Genomic DNA, 23,001 nt, shown 5'->3' on the forward strand with positions numbered 1-23,001 from the left:
AAGTTAGAAAATTGCAAAAAAGTGGCAAAAATTAGTATAAAAGTTGAAAACTGGTCAAAAATTAGTATAAAAGTTGAAAACAGGTCAAAAATTGGCTGAAATTAGTAAAAAAGTTGAAAACTGGTCAAAAATTGGGAAAAATGAGTAAATATCGCAAAAAAGTGGCAAAAATTAGATTTTCGAACTTTTTACTAAATTTTTCACATTTTTACTAATTTTTGCCACTTTTTGACCAGTATTCAACTTTTTTACTAATTTTTGCCACTTTTTTGCGATTTTCTAACTTTTTACTAATTATTTCAACTTTTTTGTGATTTTCGAACTTTTTACTAAATTTTTCACATTTTTACTAATTTTCCAATTTTTTACTAATTTTCTAATGATTTTTTTACCTAATTGTAGAGAAAAGTTAGCTCTATAACTGGTATAAATTCCATCGTTCTACTAATAATGGTTAATGCGATGTAGAAGATTAAATTTAATCGGTATATGAATTGGTTCTAATTTTAATCCTCAATATCTCTCTTCGTATTGTTGCGATTTGAATGATTTAATTTGAATACAATTTTTCTAAGTACTATTTAAAAAGATTCGTTTTATTGATCTCTTTAGAACAATCTCGTTAAATTTGTATGCTTAAACTCAGAAACAGGATAGACTCATACGTTTGCGCTATAACTAAATTAACGTAATGATTGCGATTGTTATTTTTGTGATTTTAATTAAAAACTTTTAGGCGGTGCTAGAAAGTAATTGATTCTCTAAGTGGGCGGTAGACGAAATAAGTTGTAGAACCTCTGTACGGAATCTCTTCCTATCTCTATCTCTTTTAATATTTCAACCAGATTCTTAAAAAGTTGGTGAACAAATAGATTTTTAGAACCTTTTCCAGAAAGTGATTGGAGTAAAGATTGGAAGGAGTTGAAAGAGAATTTGTTCTTAGGGAGTCTGAAAAAGGCTGATTTTTTTTTTCATTCAGTAAGAATTATGTAAAACCAGATTTATTATAACTTTAATTATATAGAGGATTTTTATTGCAGTATTTGACATTGAAACATCCTAGTCTTCATTTATTTTTATGCAAGGTTGATATCAATGTGAACCATCAGTTAAAATTTTTCAAAACTGATATAAAAACATCGTTATTTAGTTGATAAGCAAACATAATATGATAAAAGTTGGACACTTTTAGTCAATTTTCCCTCAAGTGGTTCAATTTAATGTAACTGTATGGCAATAGGTTACTCTAGCGTCTAATCGCTTTATCCAAGTAGGTTACAGCAGTTAAGGTTGTATTTGTGTTCTATGGAGCAGTAATTAATACTTGCCGTTAATGCGATGTAAAAATGAAAATTCTTTAATCATGCAGTGAGGTTTTAAAGTTTGAAATAAAACTAATCTACAGTAAAAGGAGATAATTCTCTCTAGGAATTTGGCATTGTCTAATTCTTCATCTAAAGATGCTAATCGAGAGACTGTTGTTGAGGTATTGTATAATCATTTTTTGATCATAAAACGTTTTGGTAGTATTATCAAGTTTTCAAATTTTACTTTCTCTTAGTACTAGTTAGAGAAGGCATAAACTCTTTCTCTTGAACAATTAATTACTTCTGTTTAAACCTCCTGCATATTTCCTTCATAACTTGTTTATCTTGAAAAGTACGGCAGCACACTTAACATTGTTTATTAAACATTTAATTTATAGAATCTAATGATGTATCAATTTCAATTTTTGATAAAAGTGGTGATGAAATATTGCGATTGGGAGCTATTAGAATCTGAAAGTGATTGGATGAGTTGTATTTATTACTCAAGGTAAGAGAATATTAAATAGCTTTTTCTATTTAAAAATAAAGTTTGAATTCTCAGTAAAAAAAAAAAATTGTAAAGGTGTCAAGAGTTTTTCGGTAATGTTTGCTCTAAACAAAAGTAGAAACAAGTAGGAAATATTGCAATCATTAAGTAAAAATACTTGAACGAAATTTGAGACCTTAACCTCATGTATTAGTGCTTTAATTAATTTTGCAATAGAATATTTTATTTATATTTGCAATTTAAGGATTTCTTAAATGTAGACGAAAGCTTTTACATAAAGTAAACGTGAACTTGGTAGATTGAATTAGACTGCATATATTCTTAAAAGCTGGCCTCATATTCAAACTACTGCCGTAAAGAAACAAATAAATCATGTTTGAATAAACAGGTGCTGTTTGCTGTGTACAAATATTTTGACTTTCTTTTTGTATTCCTTGATATTGTAAGACGATTATCAATTTTTGTATTTCTTAACATTTTCTTTATCACTATGTGGTTTTATATTTTCAGATTTGTCATTTTAACAAGAAAATTGTGAAAGACCATTAGGCTATATCTTGGAGTTTTAAACAAAGTAAGAAATGTATGTCTAGGATGTGAAATATCATTAGCCTAATAAAAAAGAGCAGTCTCAGAATAATTATAAAATTCTCATTGACTGGAAGTAGTAAACATGCTGAAAGTTTTTTGGAGAATTAAGAAAAATGTTATCATTTAGCGTTAGTTATTATCGCAAGGATAAAGGTAACGTTATGTGTGTTTAGGTGCCTCAATTGAAATTATGGACCAAATGACGTCTCGTACAAGAAAAAAAACCTATAACTGTAACCTCTGCGATTGCATTTGTACATCTTCTGTAGGTTTGAAGCGACATTTATTGTTACATACAGGGGAGAAGCCATACAAATGTAGTGACTGTGATTATAGATGTGTGAGAGGAGATCGTATGAAAACACATGCAGAAACACATGCTTGCGAAAAGCCATTTAAATGTAATGACTGCAACTTTAGTTCTACCTTATGTGAGGGTTTAAAGAGGCATATGAGAATGCATACAGGCGAGAAGCCATATAAATGTAGTGACTGTGATTATAGCTGTACATCAACTGAACGTTTAAAACGTCATATTTCAGTGCATACAGGCGAAAAGCCTTATAAATGTAGTGACTGTGGTTATAGTTGTATGAAATCTGAACATATGAAAAGTCATAAACTAACACATTCAGGCGAGAAGCCATATAAGTGTACTGCATGTGCTTACAGCAGTGCAAGATCCGGAGATTTGAGTCGTCATAAACAAACTCATACTGGCCGAAAACCACATAGATGCCCTTTGGGCGATTATAGCAGTTCAAGGTTCGGAGATTTAAAACGGCACATGCTAACACATACAGGCGAAAAACCATTTGAATGTACACTTTGCGATTACAGTTGCACTGCAGCGGGACTTCTAAAACGGCATATCCGTACACATACGGGCGAGAAGCCATATAAGTGTCATGAATGCGATTACAGTTGTAAAGTATCTGGGGGTTTGAAACTACATTTAAGAACACATACAGGCGAGAAGCCTTTTAAATGTCATCTATGCGATTATAGTTGTACAGCTTCTGGGCGATTGAAACTGCATCTGCAAACACACTTGCGAAAATGGTAAGGTATATGAAAGGTACGTCAAATATTTGATTAACTTAACAAACATTGTGTGTATAATCTTACTGTACGTGAAAAAAGTCTTTGTGTTGCATTGTTTTTTCTTAAAACATTCTCATAATTGTTAAAAGTATCAAATTTTCTGCATACTTCTATTTTTTCATTAAACGAATATTGCTTTTTTAGTCATGTTGGCGCTCTAAGTTTGTGCAAGAACGTGGGAAGTATGTCACCATTCTTGCTCAGAGAAATGGAAAGCTCTTCTGGGTAAGTTGGCATTCTGAGTTAGAAAAACAAGGAGAAATCAGATTGCTTGGTCGTGATCATCGTTACTATTCTGTGATCCCGAAACAATGATGGTCATCAAGAAGTGACCATATGACAAGATGATAAAATAAATGGTAGATGAAGGGATTGAAAGAAGTAGTATTCGAGCGACATTTTTTCTTATTAAACGGTAACTGCATTTCGTCTGACTAGGGTTAAGAAAAAGAAATAAACGTAGAATTAGCAAAAGTCCTGAGGTTTCAGCCATAATCAGTTAATGCGATTTTGTAGTTCATATTATTAAATTCTTCTCGATTCTTTTAGAAATAACTCCAAAGGTTTTCTTTAAATCTATTTGCAATTCCGCCGCTTATACAATATCATTAGCGAAAGCAGTTTGTTGCTAGAATTCCAAATTTATAAAGAACTTGGTTTACTACAGAGCGACTTTACAGCGTGGACCATTGAGTTCGTTTGGATTTTTCTGAAAAGCACCTAATACGGTTTTTGTTAAAAATTGGAAAGATAATCAATTATCCAAATGTAATCTGTCATTTTTGTTTGTATAGTATTAATTTTTGTGAAAAAAGTTTTGATATTTATAAATGTAAACCACTTTCAAGAGTAGCACTATACTTGCAAACCAAAAATAATTGTAGGTTTCATTTCTTTAATCATTTTTTTCTTGTTCATTATTACCTGCTGAAAGAAGACTTTAAGGGTTTTGTTCTTTTCTTTTATCATAAATTAGCCCTACAGTGTTCTTGTTCTTAGCAATATACCGTTATTAATTGACATCTCGCTTCTCAAGACAATTATTTTTCCTATGAGTTCGATTTAATATCACAATAGCGCCAATAGAGAGCTCTAGCAGCTGGCGTCAACCATACCTTCCCACTTCGTTCTCACTAGGCAGGTTATAGTAATTTAGTTTTTTGGTAGCAGAACTTGTCAATAGAATGATAAGATTTTGGAATCACTAATTGGGCCTTTTTTTCTACTGCCTAAGAGATTACAGTGAAACAAGAGGTGCCGAATAAAAATCTAATTCATATTCTCTCATCAACAGTTTTTCCTTTTTCAGCTCCGTGAATCATTAATCAGTTGGACTATTTCTTTTTTTCATGTATTCTTCAACATTTTTGTTTCTGAGGTAGGTTTTATTAAGCTCACGTAAATGCGATTAGCATCAATTTATTTCAATCGTTATAGTTTGCTTGTTAGTTTCACCTTATATTACTTGCAGTTAAATATCTGAATTCATTTGACGGCTTGACAAAAAGTACTATCATACCATCCTGGAGAATGTTGAAGGGTTGTTTCAACATAGTAGTACTTTTACTTTATAAAGTTTATATCATGATGATGTCATAAACAATCTGACTAATTTCTCCAAATATTTTTATGTACATTTAACAGTTCTTTTTAAAACTAAACTTCATACAACTTTTCTTAAGGTAACAGTCTATTCAAAATAGATTAAATGCCCATTATATTTGTTTACCAAGATCATTTTTTATTGTGAAAACAACATTCAGTACTTATCCATCAAAATTGCCCAGTAGAATTTATAAAAAGATTAATTATAATTTTGTTGTTTCAGGTGAAAAGTTGAAATAAAATTATTTGTATTTATCACTGTTGAGCAGAAGATAATAAGTAGTTGGAAGAGTTGAATAATTGCAAGGTAAGTAACAGAGAAAATTTGTTTTCTAAAATATACGTATTTGAACTAATGGTGACAAACTTTCTGGTAATAACTATTGAATTTGTAGCAGTATTTCAGTCAATATGTTTTAGGGCTTTTTAATTTTTTTTAAATTTTATATTTATATTACGCAAAAACTGGAAAAATAAATTACATCTGTTTAATATGCCTTGACCGCATCGGGGATGTGGAGTGAGCCCCTTTTTTAAGAATCTTGGCTTCCTTATGGGTGCCCCAATATGACACAATCAACACTGAATTATTACACCTCCTCTACACACACAATAACTTTACACCTCATATCTTATGAAGTAGTTGTAGCGAACTTACGAGCTAACTACTTTATTATCATACACTCCTGCTCTTCCCATTTCACACTTAACTGATACCTACATTCTTAAAACAAACATTGGTAAAGGTAGATCTTTTTAATGGTTTTATTTTACTGTCTCTCTCTCTCTTTGGAATACTTAACGAGTCCCGTAAAAGTTGAATCTGTTTCATTCTAGACATAAAGATGTTGTACAAGAGCTTCTTAAAAAATTTGTATTCTGCCTAAACCAAGCTGTGGTATTTAATAAATATAAACTTTTCTATTACCTTTATTGATTTAGGCAATGAACACATTATAAATCGTAAGAAATACAAGTATATGTCGAAACCATGAGGATTGAACAGATTCTTGGTCACATTGACCTATTGAGTAAAACTAATTACGAGTGAATTTTTAGTGTTATCTAGTAATGGATTGCAAATACAAAAAATCGAAGAGAAATCAGATTATAGTTTCTGAATAAACTTCATGGCTTTTTTGAGATAATTATGTAGTGTGCATAATTTATTTATGTATTTAAAATGTATGTTCATCTCTAATATGAGTTTATACTTTTCAGATTTGGTATTTGCATTTGAGAATTGTGAAATTATCATCATTTACCCGCAACTTCTGATGGAAACATGATGAAAGTATTGCAGAGGTGAATTAAACCATAAATAAAAGTATAATATTACAGCCCTAAATTTGAAGTTAAGGAGTATTTTTCTGAGGATTCTCAATAAAATTGTTGAGTACATTCTTTATTTCCGTAAAGCTAATATGTAGTGTGTTACTGGGTTCGAATCCCGGTCTAGGCCTTGGATTTTATTTAATGCTTAATAAAAGAAATTAGCAGTAAAGTAAGTTTGCTAGTCGCCTCCATCCACGACATCTAATCGGTAGTTGGACGTAAAGCCTGCCTGAAAAAAAATAGGCATTATTCACTTACTTATATACTTTATTAAAAATATTGACGACAGTCACGTAAAATCTTAGGAAGACAATCAAAATGAGTTTAACAACATACAGCGACTGTTATTACATTAAGGAAAGTGATGTAGATGTTATAATTGGACTTGACGAAAATCAGCAGGTATATATAGATGAAAAGCCATTTAAATGTACTGAATGCGATTATAGCAGTGCAAGACCGCATCTTATGAAAAGACATATGCGAAAACATACAGGTGAGAGGCCATATCAATGCACTGAATGCAAATACAGTAGCACTAGACCTGATCATATGAAAAGGCATATGTTTACACATACAGGCGAGAAGCCATATAAATGCATTGATTGTGGCTATAATTGTACAACGTCTGAACGATTTAAAGAACATCTACAAAAACATACTGGCGAAAAGCCATTTAAATGTACTGAATGTGATTCTAGTTTTGCTAGATCTGAACATTTGAAAATACATGTACGAACACATACGGGCGAGAAGCCATTTAAATGTGTTGAATGTGATACTAGTTTTGCTAGATCAGGACATTTGAAAATACATCTGCGAGCTCATACTGGCGAGAAGCCATTTAAATGTGCTGAATGTGATTATAGTTGTACCACTTCTGGAAACTTGAAAGAACATTTTAGGATACATACCGGCGAAAAGCCATATAAATGTAATGAATCTGGTTTTACTTGTTCAACTTCGGCTACGTTAAATGTACATTTGGGGACACATGCAGGCAAGAAACAATACAAATGTAATGAATGCAATTATAGTTGTATAACATTGAAAGGTATAGATCGTCATATGCGAAAACATACAGGTGAGAAACTGTATAAATGCCATGAATGCAATTGTAGTTTTACAACATCTGAAAGTTTGAAGTTACATCTGCGATCACACTCAAGCGAGAGATCATATAAATGTAATGAATGTAATTATACTTGTACAACCTCTGCTAAGTTAAAAGTACATTTAAGGACTCATGCAGGCGAGAAGCAATATAAATGTAATGAATGTAATTATAGTTGTATAACATTGAAAGGTATGGAACGTCATATGCGAAAACATATAGGTAAAACTATATAAATGTCATGAATGCGATTTTTCAGTTGCATCACATCGAAAAGTATGAAAGAACATTTGCTAACACATTCTGGGTAAAGAAAAATAAATGTAATACATGCAACTTTAACATATTTGTATAAGACGGGAACAATTGACCAATTTATATGCTAACACGTAATCGGGAATTATTTAATGAGATAATAGTTTTGCATGGGTGGTAGATTTCCCAGACTTATTTCAAACAGTTATAAGAAAGAAGCCTTATTAATTTGAGAGTGTGCAATGATAGTGATTGTGTTTATGGTTGTTGTGAGTCTGGACGATTGAGTGGCGAGTCAGCATATACGCGTGATGTCAGTTTTACTGTGGCACCAAGATCCATAGAAACTAGGTTGCGATAAATTATGTGTTACCATTCCTGTCCACGACACTTAATTTGGTTTTGTCTGCAAAATAGGTGACAGTTTACTTACTTATCCATCTTTGACTTTTTTTCTTAACCTGGCAAATGCAAATTGTGAGGAGGAAATATTCAAAAATTAATTGCATGTATGTATAAACCTTGTTATATATGGCCATTTTATTTATTTGTTTTAATATATTTTGAATTGTTACATAATATAAGAAAGCTATCTACTTATAATTTTAAATAAATAGAAATATTTACTCCTGAAATGCTTTTTCATTTAATTTTGTATCCAATTTAATCCAGTTTGCTGAAAAGAAGAAATGATTTCAGATCATAACTTTATATCTCTCGGATATGCCAATGCGTATACTCCCGAATGTTACGCAAAAGTTTAGTGGGTTGTCGTCAAAAAAATCGCCCGAAGATGGCTCTAGCTACCATTTATTTTGCTTTCGTTTTTATTAATATAGTGGTTTTAGTCTGATTTTTCTCCCTATCTCTTCAAAACTGTCACTGTTCCCTGGACATTGTCTGTCTTACTCTTTCGTTTATTTATTTATTTATTGTATTTTTAATAAAAAGTACACAGAGGGAAGGGATTAGCTCTGTGGTCAGCGCACACTGGTTTCCAACGCGGAGATCCCGGGTTCCAAGCCAGCTGCTGGCCATTAGATTTTCACTTCCTATTAAGAGCTTCTTACAGATCACTTTCCGGTGATGGACAGCGTTGTATGTAATGAAGAAAACACTCCGTAGGTCAGCAGTGCAGCGAAAAAGCTCCAGGCGCCAATGTCTCTAGATGATGACGCCAAAAAACTGAAAAAAAAAATAAACAATACACTAATATCTGCTTGTCCTGAAATGCATTCATAGATTTTTTTGGCATGCATTGAGCAAGATGCATCGAGCTTGCATCTTTGCATTAAGTATTGATGCAAGAATGGGAGCATTAGAACATATATTCGTACGACCATGTCTTTTTATTGTGTAAAAATGCTTATTATATTGATTTTTATTTGAATATTTATTGCCGTTTTTAAGCTCAGTATTAATAAGGTGATCCTCTAGTTTGTCAAAGCACTGTATCTCCCTTATGAAGTCTAAAAACCTCTTCGGTTCGGACGTCAGAATCCTTGTTGGAAAAGACGAAAGATTTCTGTACCTGAAACACCGCCCTAGAATATGATAGCATTTGAGCTTTGTTTAGGGATGGAAGAGATTGTAATTTGCTTACTGAACAACTGCGATGCGAAGATCTTTCAAGAAAGATTGGAAACATGGATATCTACCAGATATCGCCACACTCATTTCAGATACACAGGCACATAGGATCTAAGCATATTTTGGGGAATTCTCTCCTTTAACTATTTATTTATTCCAAGTAAATGGGCCAAATAGTCTTTTATAAAATATTTCACTTTAAGGTGCGTCAACATCTGGTCAACAAATAAATTTCTATAACCTATTTTACCGTTTTATTGTATCAGTGTTGAAATTTAATATTCTATACTTCTATTTTTTCTATTATAGAACTTTTATTCAGCTTACTTTTTTCAAAAAACTAAGGGATTTAACGAAGTTTGATCTTAGGACAAATTTTTCCTAGTACAATTTAATGTCACCATTGAGCAACAGAGAGCACTAGCGTCAACCATTTGATTCTCATTTCAAGTGGGAAGGTTATATTAATTAGTTAAATATATATGTATAATGTTCTCCAAATAAAACGCAAGGTTATGGAATCGCATGTTGGGCACATTTTTCTTCTTTGATGTGATTAATATTCCATAAAAGTATAATACTGATTAAAGAGGCCAAATTTACCTTAAATATTTTGGATTTTTTGGGAAAATTGACGAAGCACAAAGTAAGTACATTTCTCTTCCTTCTCTAGTTAACGTAACTTAGACCTTAATTAAATGTCCGTTTTGACGGGCTTTTCTGCAATGAGATATTAATGTTTTCATTGTGAACTGTGTACCTAGTGGTTAAGAAGTTTGTTCATGGGTAAGCTGTAAATTTTCTTCAAATTCCCTTTCATTCCCAGTTTATATCATTTAGAGGATCATTCTGTTGTGAAATTCTTCAAATTTTTTTCTGTAATACTCAAGACTATTGCAAAAATATTAGTTGTAAGAGTAATTTTTTTAGGCTGGGATAAAGATTTCTAAAGAAGTGGCTAGGCCATTTTATCCTTCTGTTCTGTTTCATGACAAATTCATCAAATAATTGTCAATCAGTGACCAAAATTATTAACAGTATCAAGTATAAATTGATATGACTAAAGATTGTGACTTCAGGCAAAGAGAATATAAATAATTGTGTTGAATTTATGGTGCAAATAAAGCTATCGCATGAAATTTGATTACTTTGAAGTACATATATACGTTCTCTATTATAAATGAAGAGTGTTAATATGTTACCATGATTTTTTTTTTTGGAAAGTTAAATAAAAAACAAGGGACTTTTCGCCAATCTTATTAACTGTAAATACTTTAAGATTGTATGTTTTTTACGATTTGGTAAATTAAAAAATAATTAATCTCCAATATTTACTTTCTGTGTTTTCAGATTTGGCATTTTCAAATTATTCTACGAAATTATGTACACCTGTCCACTGTGTGATGGAGCATTTCATTGTGAATTTAGGAGAATAATGAAGGTGTACCAAAGAAGAAGTGTAGAATGCTTTTTTAAATTGTTAAAATTTGAGATAGTATATTTTTAAAACTTTTATGAAAAATTAGGAAATAGTGTAAACAAGAAAATTAAAAAGAATTCAACAAGATTAAACCTACATTAAAATAATAATAATAATAATAAGCCAAATTTATTATATCAAGAAAGTTGATGTAGATTTAAAAGTGAGGATATCATTTAACACCATAAATAATAATTATATTGGGCAAGATTTGGGACATTAAAAATGAGTTTAAAAACATTAAACGATTATTATTACATTAAGGAAGGTGATGTGGATGTAATAATTGGACTGCAAGATGAAACTGACGAAAATGTAGGGCCAAATGTGCAAACACCCGTAGACGAGGACTCATGCAAATATAGTGTTCCCGATCATAATTACAAAAGAAGTGATATAACGGGAAGAAGGCAGTTGCAAACGCAGACATACGCCGAGCAATTTAAATGCACTTACTGTAGTTATAGATGTGAAAGCTGGGAGCATTTAATAATACATATGCATACACATACAGACAAGAAGCTTTTTATATGCAATGAATGCGCTTATAGTTGTAGAAGACGGAGTCTTTTAAAAATACATATCCGGGTACATCATACAAGTAAGAGGCGATATGAATGCGATATTAGCAGCCAGAAATATGAAACTTTTAAATTACATTTAGGAAAATATGCGAATCAGGAAATTTCGATAAACACAGAAGAGAAGCCATTTAAATGCATTAAATGCGATTATAGTTGTGAAAGACCAGAATGTATGGACACTCACATGCGTATACATTCAAACGAGAACCTACATAAATGTACCGAATGTAATTATATTTGTGAAAAAATGGATCGTCTAAAAAGACATATGCGAACACATACAGGCGAGAAGCCTTATAAATGTACTGAATGCGATTATAGTACAGCACGTTCCGAACAGTTGAAAATACATATGTGTAAACATACAGGCGAGAAACCGTTTATGTGTATTGAATGCGATTTTAGTTGCTTAACCGCAAGTTATTTAAAAATACACCTACGAACACATACAGGCGAAAAGCCATTTAGATGCAGTTATTGCCATTTTAGCAGTATAAGATCCAATGATTTGAAAAGACATACGCGAATACATACAGGCGAGAAGCCATATAAATGTACTGAATGCGATTATAGGTGCACACAACAGGAGTCTTTGAAAACCCATATGCGAACACATACAGGCGAGAAGCCATTCAAATGCACCGAATGCGATTATAGATGTGCCAGAAAGGAGCATTTAAGGAGCCATTTGCGAACGCATACAGGTGAAAAGCCATTTAAATGCACAGAATGCGATTATAGTTGCACAAGATCTGATTATCTAAAAAACCATATGCGAGCACATCACACGGGCGAGAAACCATTTAAATGCACTGATTGTGATTCTGGTTTTGCTAGATGGGATCAATTAAAATTTCATATGCGGTCACATACTGGCAAGAAGTAACGAGAATGGAGTGAATTGTAGTTTTACAACATTAGAGAGTATATTTGGTGCCTCTAAAAGGAAAGTTTTTTAAAATTAATGAGAGTTAATTAATCAATTTATGAGTGTTATGGATGTAAAGTTGCAAAAAGCTAATTCGAAATACATCTCATCGTTTCATCATAAGATTTATTACGTTTAATGAAAAATGGGGCTCCTGGAAGCATTCAAATCGCAGTGTCTATCGCTTAAACTGTGGCCAATCTGCTTAGCCAGCATAATTACTGTGGAAAAAAAAATAAGGTTTCATTTTTAATTTAGGAATGGTATCGCGAACTTTTGTATCTCATCCGGAGAACTCCCTTCAAGAAACTGGTTTTCACTTCATTTTTAAGTTAGTTCTTTTGTAACTTCTGTATCTCGTTATTTTTATAATATAGTTCAGTCTGTTTTTTTTTTTTGTTTTTAAATAAAAATAATTATTTTAATTTATATACAAACCAAAATTTAAAAGAAAACTAATTATATCTTTATTTCAAATCTAAAGAATACTGTTTCCTGCTTTCCCATTTCCTCTTCGATTATATTATGAATGAAGAACTGTGATATTAACAGGTTTTGGTTTTTTTTGGAGGAATGAGGTTTGTAAGAAAGCCAGTCATCCAGTAATCCCTTTTTTTTGTGAGTTAGCCTTTTCACATCCTAGTCAAAGATAAAAGATACCGGCATTTTTCTTTGTTTTTTAACACTGAGAGAATCATCTATAGTTGTTCTCATTTAAAGCTATTCGAAACACCCTTATGAAAAAAAAGAAAAAAGTTTTATTGGTATTTTAGTAGTTGGTCATAACAATTAGTTAATTTTTTATTTTATTTCATGTTCCTCTACATCTATTTGTTACTAATGCGAGAATTTGAGTCTGAGAAAAGCAATGCTCAGGGGTTTTCTCGCCGAGACTCTTGTAACGTATCCTACCACAGTTACATACAGTTTTTGCCTTACGAATCTTGTGATTTAGATTAATCTACAATTTATTCTTTTGTGCATTTATTAGGCAAAATTTGGATAAACGCTCTTGGAATAATTGAGGTTTTAAAGTTGTTTTCTGTAATCCCGGGTTCAATTTCATGCTATCAATTTTTATGTCCAGCGCAGGCATTTTCTTTCGTATCCATCAGTAATGATCTTTATTTTTCTGTTTCTGGCATATAGTTTTCAGAAAATAAAATATGTTACTTGGGCTAGAGAAACTCGGTAACTTTCTTTTTTCTTCTTCATACGTCGTCAATCTAAACAAACTCTAAGTACAATGTATTTGCTGAACTAATTTTCTTTAATAAACCACCGAGTGTTTATTTTTCAATGCTTCTAAAAGAACAATTTACAGTGATTTTTAGAAGTTGTGATCTCTTTTCAGAGCATTTGTGACAAAAATAAACGTTATTAAAAAAATTACTTTATAAAAATACAACATATTTAAAGTTTTTTCGACTAGCAGAACAAAACTTTGCCAACAAAAAATCTTCATACAAAAATTGCAGCAAATTTGTAAATGGCACATAAGAGTTCAATCATTTGGATTTGGCAGGCGAATACAATAAACCTAACAAAGTTGCATCAGCTTCTAGTATTGTTAAATCTTTGTCCTGACCAAGAAATTTCGTAGATAATTCCAAATCCTTTATTCTCAATTTTACTTTTGCTCCTCTCACATATTCACTGGAAGACAAGTTTTTTTTTTATCATTACACTTTAGTAAAACACAGCCTTAAATAGCCAGTTATTAAAATTAATAATAAATTACCTGGCATTTTTATTAGGTCGTGTACAGACACAGTGAAACTTCCAACCAAAATCTATATACAGATCATCATTTACAACATGAAATATGGTTCCACTTACAATTCGACCATCTGGATCTCCTAGCTGTAATGAAGAAAATAAATGATGTATCTTGACAAAAACAAATCCAGAGATTATATCCCAAAAAGATTATAGTGTAAGTTCCTGGAACTTGTAAAAACGGGAGGCTTTCACAATAAGCCTTTTTTTGGGCAGTAGTGCTTTGGGGAACAAACCCATCTCATATTCCAATCAAATCTACCGGTCAAAACTTACTTTTCAATCCATTATTTAAAAAAAGAAAGAAAGAATGGTATAAAACTTACATCAATAAATTTGGAATTTCTCAGCAATGTGGCAAATGATGGTTCTTTATTTGTAGTGTTCATTAAAGCATCAATATTAGTATGTTTTTCAAAAGCTTTAGCAAAACCACTTAGTTTGCTTTCATTATCCTTCGTCTCACCATTTTTTTCTGTTGTTAGATTTCTTGATATACAAGGATTATTGTGGTATTTTTGTATTCTTCGAATACTAGCCAAAACAAATCTACAATTCATTATTACATATATAAAAACAAACCTAACACAATGATTAAGTAAGGTTATTTAATATAGCTAACCTAGCTATATAACCTACTCATTTTACCCGTACCCCTTCAAAATCTGCAAGTTAACCCAGACAGTTTATATGTAAGTAAAATAATGGCTACTGCAGTAGTGAAAGATGTTAATGCCTATTTATCTGCTAAACAACTTTCGGCTCCACAAGAACTCGCTGATGATTGGGCATTACTTGAAGAATATCATAATAAGAAGTGAGTTCTTAAAAAAATACATTTAATTTTCTCGGTCCAGAGTAGAGGTTATTGTTTCCCAGTTGCTTAGATGATTAATATTTTTTTATATGATTAATACATTAATATTGTTATTTTTCGTAGGCTCTGGCATCAGCTAACTTTAAAGTTACATTCGTTTGTTGAAAATGAAAACTTACAGAAAGGTACCGAACTTATAGATTTGTACAATAATTTCATCCAGGCTTTTGAAAACAAGTGAGTAAATAATATGATTACCGTATCTCTTTTATGATTCTTATTATAGACAAGATCTATCAGAGGAGTTTGGTTACAATATAATTATTGCCACATGTGGAACGTACAAATTGAAGTTTTAAACTAAGTAGGAAATCTCAGGAGAAAACAAAATAACATATCGAACTAGACGAAATAGTAAAAATCTCTAATACCAGAAATGTTTTGTTCATAGTTTTGTTTTATTTTCATCAGAAATGCTCGTTTTGAGATTGCTTGACTCCAAAAAAGTTCAGAGAAGTTACAGGAAGTGTTGGGTGGGAGGAATTATCCTTTCAACGGTGGAAACCTTCAATTGAAAAACCGTAGGATACGATTGCAGGCAGTTTAGAATAACCTAAACGCATTTAGTGTTTAAACAAACCTCCTTTCCATCTGGTCTCTACGTAGGCTTTCTGGAGAAATCATGAATAGTACTTCAGTCTAAAGCATAAGAAATCTTTAAGGTTGCTGTGAATTTGGTATTTATTAAACCACTCCGTGTTCAATCTATTAAACTTTACTGTTTGTTAAAATTGAGAAAAAAATTAACTTTCCAATAGGTCACTTATGTTGTCTCACTTTTAGTTTAATGCCAGAACCATTTACAGTATTTGATTTTTTACAGTTTATTGTTTCTTTTTTCACCAATGTTTACATTTTTTTTTTTAGGATCAATCCATTGGCATTGGTAGAAATTGTTTCACATATAACTCCACATTATACCGATCCGAAGGAAGCTTTAACATTTCTAGAAACAATTGAAAGTCGTGTCAAAGGGAATTCAGAAGCTGTATCCCTCGCAAAAGTATTACAAGGCAATATTCTATTACAACGACTGAATGACCTGGATGCCACAAAGGTTTAAATCAGTTTTACCTATTTTTATTTATTTCTTTAAGGTTATAAACAGGGTTTATAACAAATCAATAATAGTTTTGTTTAATTAAGTGAAAAAACGGTCAGAAAGCAGGTTGGAACTGGTCAGCACTCAATCCAAAAATGAATTTTAAAGTGTTGTTTCTAAAGACGGTATCTTTAAAAGAAATACTTGTAGGAAGTATGTACTAGATGCTTCTAGTAGGAAAAATCCGGGTTGTACACACAGTTTTCCCTTGCCGCAATTTACGTGGTTCAGTTTTTTTCAAACTTTGTATTTATACTGACAAATAAATTGATTCAATATTACACGTGATTATTGAACTGTTTTCTAAAAAAATCTATAAAATAACGTACAATGTTTGCTTGTATTTCCTGTACATCATAAATTAAATAATGTTCAAGTTAGATTAAGTAATTTTGAGGTGACAATGTGAAATTTTCTTGTAGGTTTTTTAAACATTCTGTGTCAATGCGTTGTTTTTTTTACATTTTCAACCAAAACATGTCAGCACATCCCCATACAAGTTTTTGATACTTCTTGAATAATGTAGAATTATTATTATTGTATTTCTTAATTTGTGCACTTGATATTTTTAATAATGACTTAAGGATGTGAAAAAATCTTAACATCTTCAATTAGCAGAAATTTCTTGAGAAAATAATTCATTGTACACATCGCAGATTGATGATCAAATAGTTTTAAGTGAACTGAAGGGTTAATGGAGTTAAGCTTAGGCATTTAAGGCAGTTGGTCAATTTAGTAAATAAACAGAAAAAACAACAACAATATAGCTAATCATTTAATTTTCTTATTTGGCAGAAAATAATTGATGATGTTGAACAAATTCTGGATGAAGCTGATGGAATAACAACGGTGCATGGGCGTTACTATCTGTTGGCGAGTAAATATTTTAGACAGAAAGGACATCATGCCGATTATTATAGAACGGCACTTAGGTGAGATATATCATTTTTAATTTTTTTTTTGTATAAAAAAATATGATATTTAAATTGACACTTTTTTTTTTTAAATACAGATATTTGGGATGTATTGAGGTTTCTGATTTGTCTTTGAGCGAACAAGTACAACATGCATTCTTCCTTGGCCTTGCAGCACTGCTTGGCGAAGGTGTATACAACCTTGGCGAATTGGTGTGTATATTGATGAAGTGTACATTCTTATAACTAGTAAGAGGATGTATTAAGATGAATTTCTTTCTTACCTTACTTACAGTCTAGAATTCGCTTCTTCTAATAATCACTTAGTCCGTTCCATGACTGTTTTTGCTTAGTAAAAATTTTCATGACGGAAGAGGAGCTGAAAGCCTCCTCTTTCTTTCTTTCTTTGCCTCTAAAGAAACTTCGTCGCAGTATCGAAGAGAATAGAATTAATAGCCAAGACGAATTATAAGAGGTGGAGAACAAGAGTTATTAAACAGAGTCACTTTGACGTATAACAATTTTATTCAACTTTTAGGCCTTGGAACATTTAATTTTTTTGAATAATTATTATCTTGTTACTTATTGCAGCTTGCACATCCAGTACTGAACAGTTTAAAGGGCACTAACAATGTCTGGCTGGTGGATCTGTTATTTGCCTTTAACACGGGTGACATAGCCAAATTCGAAGCAATGAAGCCAAAATGGCGGGAAGTTCCTGATCTAGTTGCACATGAAATCAAATTGAGGCAGAAAATTTCTTTACTGTGTCTGATGGAGGTTAGTATGAAAAAATTGCGTTTTCTTCTTAATCTTAGCAAGAAGAAGTTTTAGTGATGGTTAAATTTTATAAATTAACATCAATTAGGAGGATCGTTTTACTGAAAGTACTCGTTTTAGAGGCGCCATGGTAGCCGAGCGCTTAAGAGGCGAGACCTGCAATGCTAATATGCATTGTGGTACTGGGTTCGATTCCCGGTGTTAGGCCTTGGATTTTATTTAATGGGTAATGAAAGAAATTTACAGTAAAGTATGTTCGCTACGCTGTCCACGACACCTAATTGGTAGTTGGACTTACAGCCCGCCTGAAAAAATAGGCAATTACTTTACTTTTACTTTTATTAGTCGTTTTAGATCTAAAAGATCATCATGGGGCTTAATCCTTTACTTATTTCACACTATCTTCTAGATCTACTAAGGGTGGTCCTGACTTAGTGTTATGAACGTAATCCCTTAACTAGGAATGCCAATTTACTTATGGAATTTTTTCCTCTAGAATAGTTTCAAAAATTGTTTGTAAACCCCCGCTAAACCCTCTTGGATATGTACTACAACTTTTAAAAGAAGTATCGTCAACTTTTCAGCCTGGGCTTAACCTCTAACTACCAATCAGGTGTTGTGAACTATGGGTGAAAACAAACATTTGATTATTAACATTTTTTCTAACAAATAAAAAACACGCGGTATTCGAACTGGGTACAAATCCACGTTCGTGACCATTACACCGACAACCTTCCCCCTAACTTTTAATAATTTTTGAAGTTACATTCTAAATAAGCGCACTTCTAATTGTTACGTTGCCTTCTATAAAGTGTCGTTTTCGTGTAATTTTTGGTCCTGTTATGTCAATGTATCCAAAAATTTTAGGAAAATGGCTTGAGCGGAAGTGCGAATTTGTGAGCCGTAACTTTTCCAGTTTCCTGGAAACGATAATTTTTTTAAAACATGTTTTGGAAAAAGGCTGTAAACTTGCTTGAATTTTTTCTTGACAATTGATTTTTAAGGACGAGTTCTGGATTGTCATTGTTCCCCTTGAATAAAATGTGAAGCAACTCTAAAAAAAACCCTTGAGAATTTTCTTAAAAGAAAGTCGCAGGAGTGAATTTAACTCCTGTTTCTTTAAAATTACACCAAAGTTTATATTAATTATTGTTCTTATTTTCTTTCAGATGACATTCAAACGAGCCTCAAATAAAAGGGAACTTACCTTTGTTGAAATTGCAAAAGCTACACGACTTCCAATGGACGAAGTTGAATTATTAGTTATGAAAGCTCTGGCACAGGGACTTGTTAAAGGAGCAATCGACCAGGTTGCAGGTAGCGTTCATATGACGTGGGTCCAGCCTAGAGTTCTTAATAAACAGCAGGTAAATAGTTTTTATTTTCAAATAAATTATTTATAATTACAATAATTTGTTGCAAATACCTTTTTTTGAAAGAAATGTTATTGTATATTGTTTAATGTCAACATTAAACTCCACAAATTTTACAATACCCTGAAGAAGGTAATATGTTTACCGAAACTTTAGTATGAAGTAACGAAATTTGTGAATTTATTGATCGCACTTCAATATTCCCCAAAATCATCAATCAACAACGGACGAAAACCAAAAACTACCATTGAATATTTTTTTAAAGTATTTTTAAGAAACCGTTTTAATACCTTCTTTAAACTTAATGTACCAATTGTACATATGAAGATCTAGACCTTTTATTTATCTAGACATTTTTCAAAGCCTAGGCTTTCCTCCATAAAGTGGCATTTCCGTTTATTGTTTGTCACTGCCACCTGTATTATTCTCACTGACCAGAACTACTGGGAAAAGGAAGTGAATGTGAATTTCCTCTAAGTTAAGTTTTGCTAAATTTCCTCAATTAGAAGTACCTCTTTGCTCTCAATAGCCTGTTCTGAGTTTTCTCAAAGTGGTTGTTAGGATTTTTCCTGTTAGCTTCGAATATATACATTACATACAGATTTATGTATCTTTAATCAATTTTCTGAATAAATTCATTGTAGAGTAGTTCTCGGGGTTGGGTTAGATTTTCTTGTAAGAAAATGGCAATAGTTCTTGACCTTCCAAGGAATCTTGAGTTTTGATCATTTTATAAATTAAAAATCTTCACTCCATCGTTTAGAACTATATTTAGTTCATCTTCAAAGCTTAAATATTTATGTGTGATGGTGTCTACGATGTACATATTTTGCTAGAATTATTGTACATAAAAGTATTGCTGTATTGAAAGAGTTTTTTTGGTACAATCAGCGCGTTTGACGCTATAAGTAACAGTGATAACAGACTAACATTGAATAACAGAAGTATACGAGTGGAGAGTTACCCAGTGGTAACACTCCCAATGAAAGAGTTACAAATAAATTTTCAAGTGCAATAAATTTAGCAAAAGTATGCATATAAATATGAATAAAAAAAAAATCTAAGTCCTGAAGATGAACTAAAGTTCGAAAAGTAGGCGTAAATAATTTTTTTTTATCAATAAACTGATAAAAACTCTCCTCAGGAATATTTTCCTGCAAGTTTCTGTTTCATTATAAAGAACGTTTTACTAGTTATAATATATTGGTGAGAATAGTGTATTTCTCAATTATTCCGAGTGTAAAGAATAATAATGAGTTAGAACCTTGAGAGTGAGTACTATGAGAAATTAGGGTGAGTGTTCCAACCAGATTTTTACTCAGGAGTAATGTCTGTCTTAGTTCTTTGCCCTGATAAATTGTTGCCTGCAAGTGATCTAGACGGTTAGACCCAAGTCTTGGAACTGTTCGATTTCCATCTTTCACCTTAGCACTTCTCGAATTACCTAGAAAAGTCACCTTTTGGTTTTCTAGAAAAAAGCTTTTTCCTACTCGCAGATGGCTATTTTATGTTTAAATTCACCAAAACTCGATATTGTAAATGTATACTTCCTTTTACTGTTAGAAAGAGGAAGTTAAAGTACTAAAAGTAAGTCTTTTAACAGTAAAAGTGTAAATGGCTGGATGAAGAGTATATACTGAAATGGTTCTTTAACACTGAATTTCAGTCAATGAACGTTTATATATAATTTTTGTTGTTTTTTGTTTTTGCTCAGATATCATCCATGGTGGAACGGTTGAATGTGTGGTGTAAAGAAGTACAAGATATGGAAGGGTTACTTGAAGATAAGGGACATGATTTTCTAACGCTATAATTTATATTTTTTAATTGAAAATATTTAAAAACAAAAATAATCACGACCGATCAACACTTTTTTTTTAGTTGAGTTTTCAGATAATTCAAATTTTTTTTTTTTTTTTTGTTTTTACTTAAAAAAAAGAGGAAAGTTTAAGTAATGGAAAAATAGGTTTTCAGTAAAAGTTGTTGAAGACTAAATAAAAAAGAATTAGTTATTTTTTTTTTCTTAAGTCGTGATAAAAATATTCTTTATTACATTTACTTTGTACATTAAAACACTAACAAAATTTGTCAGCACTCAATTTTGATAAAAAACAAAAATTTAAATTTGATTTTTCCACACAAAAAAAGAATAAAATAATAAAAAATTAATTTTGTACTGAAATTTCATCATTTACTAGGTCGTCTTGTGTTGGAGAGGTGTTCGTCTTTTCATCCGATTCAATGGGTTCTTTCTTTAATCGTTGTTCTAATTCCTGCCATGGATCCTCTAACATTGACGGATGGAAATAGCTGGATATGTTGTTATATTCGTTTGTATCACTTTTTGTTCTATGAAAATTTCCCTAGAATACAGAAAATTCATAAAGAATCAAAAAGTGGAACATCTATTTTAGAAATGACGCATTGCTGGGCTAGTACTTTGCATAGAAATTCATTATTGGGCCATGAGACATATATTTTTTTTCTAGCCCTGATATGATACAATTTCAGAAATCTCAATTAGTTGCATTCAAATGGGAAACATGATACAGAGTTGTGCAACATTTCGAGCCAGTTACATGTATGTAACATTACGAATCGTAGAACAGACTCCCCATGTCTTTGGAACTGGGGCAACTGCCCTTTTCTATTAAAACCACAAAAGAAGAGATGAATTTTTAAGTGCTAGATGACGTATTCCGATAAGAGATCTGGGCTGTACCCTGTACAGGTCTTAATAGAAGAAATTTCAGCCTGGAAAACGATAGAATAGCCACCAAGAGGACCTACGAAGAAAGACGCGCGCTTAATAATAGCCAAAAAGTGGTGGTACATCTATGAGGGTTAGACTTGGACTTAATTCAAAAAATTTTATTTTATGCAGTAAAATTAACTTATTCCATAGGTAAGTCAACTTGAATGTGGTCTTCCATTATTTATTCAAAACGCGACTGATGAAATATGAAATACTTTTTATAAAAATGGACCGTTTACAACTATTTATAGTGGACTAATATGAAATTGAAACATGAACTGATGTTCTACGCAAAACAATAAGTCAAGGATTTACAGGAAATGTGAATATCCCAAAAAGAATTATAGTAATTTTGCATCCACAGAACTAAATCCATTTTGGTAGTAACAAGACCAGAAAAGAAAAACTTACCCGATTTCTCCAATTGTGAACATGCTTATTTGGTGAGCTAAAGTTTCCATTATTACTAAAATGTCCAATGTTAGTATTAAAATATCTTCGATTTGCACCTCTATTGTTTCTTGAATGGTATTTCTTAATTGGGCTGCTCGAACTGTATGGTGAGAAATCAGGACTTTCTTGAAATCTATTAGCCTGTGGACTGGTGAGTGGTGATTTTTTATTAGCATTCTGATAACCTGTAGCCCAATTAGGTGGACCATAAGTTGATGGACTTGTACGCTCCATTTGAAGTTTTGAGTTAAAACAGAATTACGAATACAGTAAAATGTACGAGTTACCAGAATGTCTTCACAACACCGAAAAAAAGTAAAAAAAATTCAATCATGGTAACTTTTAATTACTGCACAAGCATAAACAAAATAAATAATAAAGCAGGTTACAACTAAGGACGCCTAACAGTTTCGCTACTATACCAGTATCGATACATTTCTTTCAATACCTAGTATTTAATGGCACGTATTTACTCGATACTTTTTTCACGATACATTTCTGGGCAACAATACATTTTTTTTTTTTACTCAATTGTTGCCGTAGCCTTAAATTTTATTTGTTGCGATT

The 23,001-nt window shown here is 31.8% G+C and overlaps 4 protein-coding genes across 4 annotated transcripts; 2 read left to right on the plus strand and 2 right to left on the minus strand.

Annotated features, from left to right (window-relative positions):
- The first annotated feature begins 3,754 nt into the window (after positions 1 to 3,754).
- Positions 3,755 to 12,887, plus strand: LOC141454994 (uncharacterized). The gene is made up of 5 exons (XM_074129786.1): positions 3,755 to 4,888; positions 4,982 to 5,192; positions 5,339 to 5,422; positions 6,337 to 7,797; positions 11,085 to 12,887. Exons 4-5 carry the CDS (start codon positions 6,769 to 6,771, stop codon positions 12,357 to 12,359), a joined length of 2,304 nt encoding a protein of 767 aa, XP_073985887.1. The 5' UTR covers positions 3,755 to 4,888; positions 4,982 to 5,192; positions 5,339 to 5,422; positions 6,337 to 6,768; the 3' UTR covers positions 12,360 to 12,887.
- Positions 12,888 to 13,778: 891 nt separating this feature from the next.
- On the minus strand, positions 13,779 to 14,740 carry mRpS28 (mitochondrial ribosomal protein S28). Its single transcript, XM_074129789.1, has 3 exons — positions 14,507 to 14,740; positions 14,143 to 14,264; positions 13,779 to 14,057 (listed from the first exon to the last, which is right to left on the minus strand). The coding sequence occupies exons 1-3, from the start codon at positions 14,738 to 14,740 to the stop codon at positions 13,910 to 13,912; spliced, it is 504 nt and encodes a 167-aa protein (XP_073985890.1). The 3' UTR covers positions 13,779 to 13,909.
- A 121-nt stretch (positions 14,741 to 14,861) lies between these two features.
- Rpn9 (regulatory particle non-ATPase 9) lies at positions 14,862 to 21,402 on the plus strand. The gene is made up of 8 exons (XM_074129788.1): positions 14,862 to 14,997; positions 15,121 to 15,234; positions 15,925 to 16,114; positions 16,955 to 17,091; positions 17,172 to 17,286; positions 17,665 to 17,853; positions 19,023 to 19,220; positions 20,941 to 21,402. The coding sequence occupies exons 1-8, from the start codon at positions 14,885 to 14,887 to the stop codon at positions 21,037 to 21,039; spliced, it is 1,155 nt and encodes a 384-aa protein (XP_073985889.1). The 5' UTR covers positions 14,862 to 14,884; the 3' UTR covers positions 21,040 to 21,402.
- LOC141454999 (uncharacterized) lies at positions 21,222 to 22,975 on the minus strand. The gene is made up of 2 exons (XM_074129790.1): positions 22,393 to 22,975; positions 21,222 to 21,589 (listed from the first exon to the last, which is right to left on the minus strand). The coding sequence occupies exons 1-2, from the start codon at positions 22,666 to 22,668 to the stop codon at positions 21,392 to 21,394; spliced, it is 474 nt and encodes a 157-aa protein (XP_073985891.1). The 5' UTR covers positions 22,669 to 22,975; the 3' UTR covers positions 21,222 to 21,391.
- Between the last annotated feature and the right edge of the window lie 26 nt (positions 22,976 to 23,001).

The sequence above is a fragment of the Rhodnius prolixus genome, unplaced genomic scaffold, assembly GCF_049639745.1.
Source record: "Rhodnius prolixus isolate KJV_2025 unplaced genomic scaffold, Rpr scaffold_15, whole genome shotgun sequence".
NCBI classification, from domain to species: Eukaryota; Metazoa; Arthropoda; class Insecta; order Hemiptera; family Reduviidae; genus Rhodnius; species Rhodnius prolixus.